The 9,663-nt window shown below is 36.2% G+C and overlaps 1 protein-coding gene across 4 annotated transcripts in view; it reads right to left on the reverse strand.

The window, feature by feature from the left end:
- The window catches only part of mybpc2a (myosin binding protein Ca), a 35,574-nt gene extending 30,018 nt beyond the window's left edge, over positions 1 to 5,556 (reverse strand). For 3 of the 4 annotated variants that reach the window (XM_079868824.1, XM_079868823.1, XM_079868822.1), the window contains exon 1: positions 5,463 to 5,556. In XM_079868824.1, the coding sequence (XP_079724950.1) occupies positions 5,463 to 5,484 (22 nt within the window). In that variant the 5' untranslated portion in view covers positions 5,485 to 5,556. The remainder of the gene's footprint in view (positions 1 to 5,462) is intronic. The other variant, XM_079868825.1, reaches the window with a different exon arrangement.
- Between the last annotated feature and the right edge of the window lie 4,107 nt (positions 5,557 to 9,663).

A 9,663-nucleotide genomic window follows, 5' to 3' on the forward strand; every position in this document is an offset into this window, starting at 1 on the left:
TCAGGCTTCATTCAGCTCCTCAGATCCGGATTGAAAGCAGCTATTTTTACAAGCTGTGTGTGTGATGGACTGACTTTGGCATTAGAAGCATTTGGAGTGGATACAAGTGCAGGGAGGGTCGGCCACACATGATGAAGTTTCCCCATTTTATGAGGATGGAGAGAGTGATTCTTTTGGCAGCAAGAGGAAACACTTAAGAGAAACGTTACAATATCTATCAGTCTCACGCGTGACAGTACTGATGATTTGAGTTATGGATACAGATCGTAAATATCTCTTTCCTACATATATGGAAAGATGAGGGGGTGAGGATAAAAATGAAGATTAGGGAGATGGTGACTATGCATAAACAGTTTGATCATGATCATCTGATCTGAGAATAAAAATAAACTGGTTGCTATGGGTCATGCTGTGAATGTAATTACAACCTTTATAGTTTTATAAGAATAGTTATAGTTTTACATGAATTAAAATTCGTTTTAATCTGAATATCACTTCAGCTTATTCAACAAAAATGATTTACATAAGCTGAAGTTCAAAACATGATTTAAAATGAAACATTTAATTAAAATGATTCTCTCTCCCAGTTTTTATTACGTAAAGACAGGGTATCATATATAATAACTGTCAAAAGGGGTGGTTTATGGTGTGATGATGTTGAGATTAATTATGGCCTCTTTACTTTCTGACAGTGATCTCTTTCTCTCTTCCACTCTCAGGATAGCACATTGCATATTTAATAAACCAAGCTAAATTTTAACTAATCTTGACAGGCAGTGATGACCATGAATTCTCCTTAAAAAATAGTATTAGTAATTAGTAGTGCTGGGAAAAAATTAATCGCGATTAATCGCATCCAAAATAAAAGTTTGTGTTTGCATAATATATATGTGTGTACTGTGTATAATTATGTTGTATATATATAAATACACACATATGCATGTATTTATTTAAGAAATATTTGCATGTATATACTGTATATACATTTCTACATAATTTATATTATATATAAATAATTTATATATAAATAAATACAAATCTTAAATATATACATGCATATGTGTGTATTTATATATACAAAATAATTATACACAGTACACACATATATATTATGCAAACACAAACTTTTATTTTGGATGCGATTAATCGCAATTAATTTTTTCCCAGCACTAGTAATTAGTAATTTTTTTGTGTGTTTTTTTAATTTTTAATAGTTTTTGATTTTTTTATATATATATAGTCTCTTTCAAACTGGTCCCGGGCCAGTGGGCCATCCTTTTTGTTGAGCCATGCAAACACTTTCTTTATTACTTACAATACTTGCACATTTTAATTATTAAAGATAGATGTTTTTTTAAGTTGCATGGGGGGGGGGGGGGGGGGGGGCTTTACAATGTCAAGGTTATAAACACAATTTTACACTGGTTTTCCCCAGTATTTTCCCCACCTTGTTTAAATGGACATGCCGCTTCTACATGAATGGAAATGATTTATACTGCGGGTGCAGAGGAAGCAGGAGAAAAGGTTGACGTTTTAACACAGTTAAATAAATACACATTAGCACAGTGGTTTTGACGGTGCGCTCGAGTAGATTTACCATCCTGCAGAATTTAGTTAAAATCTAATCAAATACTCATGAACCAGCTAATCAAGGTCATTGGGTTCACTTGAATATTTCATGTCTCCAGATCTCCAGGAGGAGGACTGAGCGCAGCTGAGGTGTGCAATATGCAACAGCGGTTCATGAATACAGTCATAAAGCGATTTCAGGTCATGCAGTACATATCCCATTACGGTTAAGTTGGAGGACATATTCAGAAACACACCAAAAGTGAGCGCTCACACATCTGCGTGTAATCCATCATGAAGGAGATGCATGCCAAGGAGCGCGTTGTGATGTTAACGGTTATGAGGTAATGCTACACTATCCCAGCTGGAAATGAGACGTTGAATGTTAAGACACTGTCACTGTGTGTGTGTGTGTGTGTGTGTGTGTGTGTGTGTCTGTGAGTGAGTGAGGGGATTACTTACTTTGAGCTATGCAAAACCTCCCTTTGGGAATGTCCAAGGATGCCCTCAGTTGGAAAAATAATTTATAGGCTACGTAAAATAAAGACTCTACACTATTATTTTTCATCGGATTATTCATTTTCTTTACCTGTATACCACGGTTAGACCTACCTGAAGAACTTAAAGCACTGTTTATTTCATTTGTATTTGTTATATTGTATTTTGCTTTAACCACTGGCCCAATTGGGCCAACAGAAAAAAATCTTTAACCATGTATGGTAAAGTCTACTTTTGTGTACTTGTATGTGTTGCTCACATACAAACAAAATGGTTAAAAAAAAAGAGGATAGAGCAAGAATCTGTCCATCCTGGACCGCAGAGTTCAAAGAGAGTGTCTTCGTCATGATTTCTGTGCTCTGTTGTGGTGAAAATAGGGGAATTTGGGAAAAGGGGGCATCATGGTAATGACATTTCAGATGCCAAGTAAGAGGCTTAATCTTCACTAATACTCAATACTCTGGGTGTTTCATTAGTAGTGTTACAGGGAACCAAACTCTTGTTGCCCTGCCAGGACAGAAATGTCATTATTACAGCATGGCAGGACATGCTTATAAAGAAGGAAAAGGAATCACAACATTGTCACAGAAGATGTTTAAACCACAACCAAATAATCAAAGAGCCATTTCAAAACATTTTAGGCCATTTTTAGAAATCCCAAGAAATCCTTCACCCATCTCAAACTGTCACAGGCCCGACATTTCCCTATTATGGTAAAGCTTGGATATTATATTAGACTCTTCGTAAAGTGATTTATATTAATGTGACATATCTCATAGGCTTTATTTCAGCCCCAATCCAATATTAATGCAAATGCACAATTTATAGCGCACAGCCTTGACTCACTATTACAGTACTATCATTACAGAGTATGCATAATCATGGAGCAATATGCACAGACACACACTTCTCTGAACACTTTTCCACTGTCACCATGCCTGTTTGTAAAATTGCACACCCTTCCTAAAAGCTGCTCGGGGTTATTCTGGAAGCTGTTTATTAAGGAATCGTGCTCTTTGCCAGTAACTAAGGCTTCAGGAGATCCAGACAGACTTTGTCCTGTAAAACGCAACACAAAAGTGGCCCGTGTATGTGACTGGGGGACTTGAGTGGAGGGTGGTAAATCTGATCTTTAAGAAGCAATAAACTAAAAGAGGGGCTTTGTGTGTGGTCTGAAGTGTGAAGCTGGGATGAATGAGAAAACGAAAGGATAGACAAGAGAGGGAGCAACAGATTACGCTCCAATAAAACGATCCAGTTATTTGACACTCGTGATGACATGCTCTCAGACTGGGTTTAACACCAAGTCATGGGCCTGAGTTACAAGGAAAAACTGAATCATAACAGAGACCAGGCAGATCTCGAGAAGGCATGGTGACACTGATCTGACCTTGTGGTTTTTTTAAAAGGGTCGTTCCTTAGGAGACAGATTTGTTTGCTAAATGCGTTCCCGTGACAAACAAACGATGTACCGAACGGAATACTGAACTTAGTCACATTGTACAATGGTTTTAAATCTGTTTAATGTATATAATAAAAATAAAACCTCTGTACATTTTAATGGGTTAGGCTATATACATATAAAATTAAAATTGTTTACTGCTATTGAAATCTCCATTTAAAATGCTCATGCAGACTTTTTATTTGTGTCAGTGCAATTAAACATGGTCGAATTGTTTGTACAAATTAGTTTTTAGTCAGTTTAACAAATAATTAAAATTAAAATAATATTTTATTTGTTAATTATTTTTATATTTTTAGCATAAATGGTTCCATTTCCTGAGAATGGTTGTGGATTATTCCATCTTCCTACTTCTAAATATCTGTAATTTCCAGTTCCATTTCCAGTAATTACAAACATCCTGATCTGTTTTCCTTAACAGCGTCCACCGTTAAGCAGCTTAGCGCCACAATTACTTCCCTGTACATTAAATGCATTTTGAGACTATTACAGCATAAGTTTTGCTTATTATCCTGCTGTTGCTGGAGTAATGCCATTTCTGTGAGGATGACTTAGACTTCATCAGAGAAATTCAGCAGCAGCTCAAAACACTGCACAACCTTTAGTTTATTCTGCCATCCAAACCCTGAACAGCACTTCCTCTTTCACCTGGAGATTTTTCAGGGTCTGTCAAATCTTTCAGATTTCTTTCTGTCTCAAGGCTGTGGACTGACTCAACGATGAAAATGAAGAAGGTCGTATTTTAGAACCCCAGTCAGACACGCAAGTTCACAACATCACTACATAGATGAACATGGCTATCTTTTGACATCAACTTCTGATATTTGATGCTAATTCAATCTGACGGTTATAATCCAATGCCTGCAATTCACTCCTTAAAAGCTCCATAAAAAGGTGTGGTAGCTAAAGCTTTTAGCTCTGTATCAGTGCCAGCAACTTAAATCACACTGTGTGTTCAGAACTAACCCACTCCAAATATCAGCACTAATACTTTAAAGGACCACACACTTGATATGCTATTGATTTTAAATTGTGCACTACTTAAATCAATAGATTCATTTTCATAATGATCAGAATTTCACTTACAGGGTCCATTGAGCATTGAGTATTTGAATGAAGGTCTTTAAGAAAACATTCCTGCAGGCGAAACACCATATTCATGCAGTATTATGTGATATCCTCAGAGTATTCGCATATAATGAGATTTGAACTTGATCATTTTTCCCTCTTGGAATGTGATTCTACCTCTCAGATGTTTACGTTTTGTTATAGGTGTATTGTCCACTGGTTGATGATTTGTGATAAAAGGCTGGAATACACTACACAACTATTTAATTTACAGTCTGGACGAGTGAATGCTAGATGTCGAAAGTCAGTCAGTCTGTCGATTTTGGGCAGTCAGAGTATTCCAGCCTTAGCAATCATCACCAAGACACATATATAATTCACACTGATGGGCATCAAGCTATAGACTAGAGTGTTTTCTCAGTCTACTCGTCTATAATGCCAACCCCCAAACTGAAAATTGACCTCTCACTCCTGCTGCTGCCAACCCAACCTCGAAAATTCATCTTTCAACACCTGTCACAGCCGAGGCGGTCTAAACGGCTCCTTACAATAATACATTCAGGCCCATGATTTACGTTTTAAGCAAAGAAAGCAATTTTTCTCCGCTTCAGCAGGTAGTTAGCTAACAAAAAGTGTGAGCCAATGATCAAGATTTATCTACTGACTGTCTTACACAGCTCGCTGAATGAAATGATCAACAAGTGGATGTTATTATGAATGTTAAGTGTGGGCCAGACACTGATGCATCCTGCCAGTCATCATTTACATTAACGTGACATATGAAATGACAAATTGCGATGATTAAAATATACACTGTAGTTTTAAATGTAAAATCGATGCTGAAAATTAACTTAAAGAGGCTTACCTGGCTTCTTCGGTTCAGGCATGGTGGTTTGTCATATGTCGGTCACCCTGACTTTTCTTTCTCCCACACTTTACTCATCTTTCATGCCTTTTATTCCCTCCTCCATTGGCATGTCCTCCCATCCTTGAGTAAGATAGAGAAGGGCGGGTGAGCAGAGAAAAAAGCGATACATGGAGAGAGAGCAACAGGACGAGTGTCACTTGAGACAACTTGGACAGGAGGAGCAGACGAAAGACAGCGACAAGGGTGAAAAAAGTTTAACATTATAACAAACATGGTGTCTCTATGGCAAACCTGTTAATTGGTAAACTTGTTAAAGCGTGTTGTAAACCAAGCTATTTGCTAATGGCATGATATGTTTGTAGATTGACAGCCTGTTTGAAGCATATTAAAGCGGAGCTGCTTGACATCTGTGATCATCTATGAAGTGATGGTTACCTCAGAAAATTAAAGAGAGACCTGGAAAGAACAGAATCAAGCCTGCTGATAGGCTGTCAGAGGTTAAGTACATTTGACACGCTGACCTTTGACCTAACATCTCTCTAACCACCCCTATCTTTTCATCAAGTAAATGTGCTGACAATTCTGCTCATTCATTAGGCCAGTCATAAATCCTCACAAGTCACACACTGAGTGTCAAAAAAAGTGTGACGTTTTACGAATAACAAGGTTAAACTGTGAATGAAAGCGGTTAAACTTGAGCTAGTGGGTTAATTAACTCACCCAAACCCATTCGATACATGAGATAATTAGAACATAACTTAATATCATAACTGCATCTGCACAAGTGCATGCTAATCAGAATTTGCAAGCCACACTCTTTCTGCAACAATGTGCTAAAACATGAACAGTGAACAACTAAAACTTCAAGAATTTACAACATTGAGAGTTTTTGCATGTTTTGCATAAGGGTGATGCATGTTTAAATTAATACGATAACATTCAAACGTTTGATGTCAGTAAGATTTCTTTAAATACTTTTATTCAGCAAGAATACATTAAATGGATCAAAATGTTTCAATTGTTAGGGTCAAATAAATTTTATTCATCAAAGAATCCTGAAAAATGTATCATTGTTTCCACAAAAATATTAAGCAGCACAACTGTTTGTTTTTTTAAATAGAGTTAGAAAACAGTTGTAATAATATTTCACAATATTACTGATTTTACTGTAGCCATGGTGACTAAAAGAGATTCTTCTCAACTTTTGAATGGTAGCGTTTATAAAATGTTTGCATATCTGGCTTAAAATGACATTTTCCTCAACTAAACTTGCATGACATGTATGACAGTTTAATTAATATGACACGACATGACATGACAAAACACTGAGTTAATAGGATATTTTGTTAAAAAAGACAACTAAAACAATAAAACTGCAAAATGTAACACTTCAGTAATGGTGTAAGACGCTGAACTCAAGATGTCCTGTGTACGGTCTCTCGACAAATGTCTTTAACAGCAAAACAGCAGAGATCAGAGTTTAGTCACGTCCCTGGTGTGAATGCTTGAAGTGTACCGTTCAATGACGCTCCGTTAAGCTTGACACACCAATAAACGCTCTTTTGAACTTTAATTTGGGGGAGAGAAGACTGGCCAGAGACTGGGCTATTTATAGAAAGTGCAACTTGAGAGGCAGGTGTCAAGGAGAAAAATTACACAATATTACGAAGGAGAGGATCGAGACAGAAGAGACTCACGTACAAGCACAAGACATATGCAGCAGAAGGGAAAGTGATATATTGAAGACAACAGCCAGGAAACAAGATACTTCATGCTTCACAGAGTGCTAATTTAATTTATTTGATTCAATTAAACGTAATATGGACTTGGTAAAGAAAATATAAATCATATGTCACAATATAACAACTCTCATCATGAAATGTAAGCAGAAAATGTTATACTGCTTTATAATAAAATGTCACCCCTCGAGTTTAATGCCACATAGATGCCTTCACGGTGATGAGATGGCCAGGCTAATTATAGTTCTGCAGGAGTGTGGGGCTTCACTATTGTCTGGGGGCGTGACGACAGACAGCAATGACTAGATGGAAGAGATATATATTCATTTCAAAGTAGGAATGTCTTGGAAATCACATGGCAAGGGTGCATGGAAAACCCAAGCCCTCCTGCTGAAACAGTCCATTACTCATTCAGGCTCTCTTAGCGATGTGTTCGGTTATGGAAATGCCAATACGCCACGCTGTATCACTTACCTCAGTGTCATCTGATTGATGTAATTGAAAGGGCGTGCGTCTGTTTGTTTTTTCTCATGCCTTGGATCTTAATGGCAGTCCGTGGGTCCCCGTACTGAGTTGCGCAAATAGGTACACTATTGATTGGGGGGAAAGATAATCAGTAACTTTGATTTACAGAACAAAATGAGGTTCTGGAACACAAACACTGCGTGCTACTGTAATTGACTGTAATCGGTCTAAGCTAAATTTGATTAACCTGTGGCCCTGATGGCCCATTCTGTTGTCGATGCGGTTATTATCTTATAGGCTCACTACAATGACAGATATTGAGGAAAAGGAGTAAGTTCTCAGGTGGTTGGGGAACATTGCAATATTTGCGTAGACATAACTTTGGTCATGTCTGTAACAGCTTAAACAGGAAAACATTTGATTGCATTATATGTCAGACCCAAGGACAACATCACAAATGATTACATTACACAGCAGGGTGTTTCTTTAATGGCCATTTCTGGCCCTGTGGACTTTTAGAAAATAAACTCTTTAAACATTTCCCACACTGTGACTAGTTTATTAAATTTGTCATTTTCCGCACTGCGACTGGTTTATTATATTTATCATGTAAATATGCATCACTGAAGACTTCTTGTCATTTTTTCCCTGAAAGTTATGAACATTTTCACCACTCTGTGATTACTAACGCATCTCAAATTATGTAACGTGTTTAGCATCGAGTGGAGAAAATGACATTTTTTGGACTAAATTAGACAGACTTCTTTTTCTTGCTAACGTTTTTTTTAACACTTTCAGAGCTAGAATTGTATAAATACACACAATAAAATGTTTCACAATTTCTGCATGTTATTCCCTGCAATTGTCTTTGTTGTCTTCGCACATTACTTATAATAATCCTCATTATATCCCAAACATGCTCTTCACTGACACACATCGCTGCCTGTAGGTTCACTTTTGGTGCCAAGTTGTTGGTTGGTTGTGATGGAATGCCATCATAACAGAGGGACAGTTATAATTTAGTAAAAAAACAAACATATAATGCATATAAACAATACAAATTTATTTTTACTCTTTGTTAAGATTATTATAGTAATTGTTTTTGCCTATTTAAGATGGATTTTAATAGTTTAAGCCAATCTGGGTCTGGTACAAGTATAAGAAAAGAAAATATATACCAAAAAAAAAAAAAAAAAAAAAAAAAAAGCATTTGAAAAGACGGGTGGAAAAGAGCGAGGTAAAACTTTTTAATGGAAAAAAGTTGAAATCTGCGGTAAAATAAAAAGCTTTGGACATTAGGTGCCTCTGCTATTGAGGAAACACCGCATAGGCCTTACGCAAAATTGACATGCGTTTCAACATCTGAATATTGAAAATAAGGTAGTAGAATAAAATATTAGGCTATACTAATAATGGTAACTCGTTATTGTAAGGTTTCATTAGTTGACATTAGTTAACTACTTAAGATAACATGAACTATGAATGAACAATACTACCACAGTCAAGTCAAGTCACCTTCATTTTTAAAGCGCTTTTTACAATACAGACTGTTTCAAAGGAGCTTTACAGTGATAATAGGAAGGTAATTGAATTGAACAGAGATTGTTTTGGCTGTACAGCAGCTCTAGAATAATTTATTAATCTTTGTTAATGTTAATTTTAACATTTACTAATACATTATTAAAATCAAAAGTTGTTTTTGTTAACATTGGTTAATGCACCGTGAACTCACATGAAGAAACCATGAACAACTGTATTTTTATTAGTTTAACATTAACAAAGATTAGGCTAATAAATGTGGTAACAATTACATTGCTCAATGCAAGTTCATGTTATTAACTAATGTTAACAAATTAGATATTATTGTAAAGTGTTACCATAATAATACTATGATTGGAGGCAGTTATTTGAGGTGAATATAAAGGTCTTGTTATCAATCAATTTAGCATGTGACTTGTCTTGAGCCATGTTAGTGGGCACATTTTCCTGTTACT

This window comes from Squalius cephalus (assembly GCF_949319135.1).
Source record: "Squalius cephalus genome assembly, chromosome: 1".
In the NCBI taxonomy this organism is placed as follows: domain Eukaryota; kingdom Metazoa; phylum Chordata; class Actinopteri; order Cypriniformes; family Leuciscidae; genus Squalius; species Squalius cephalus.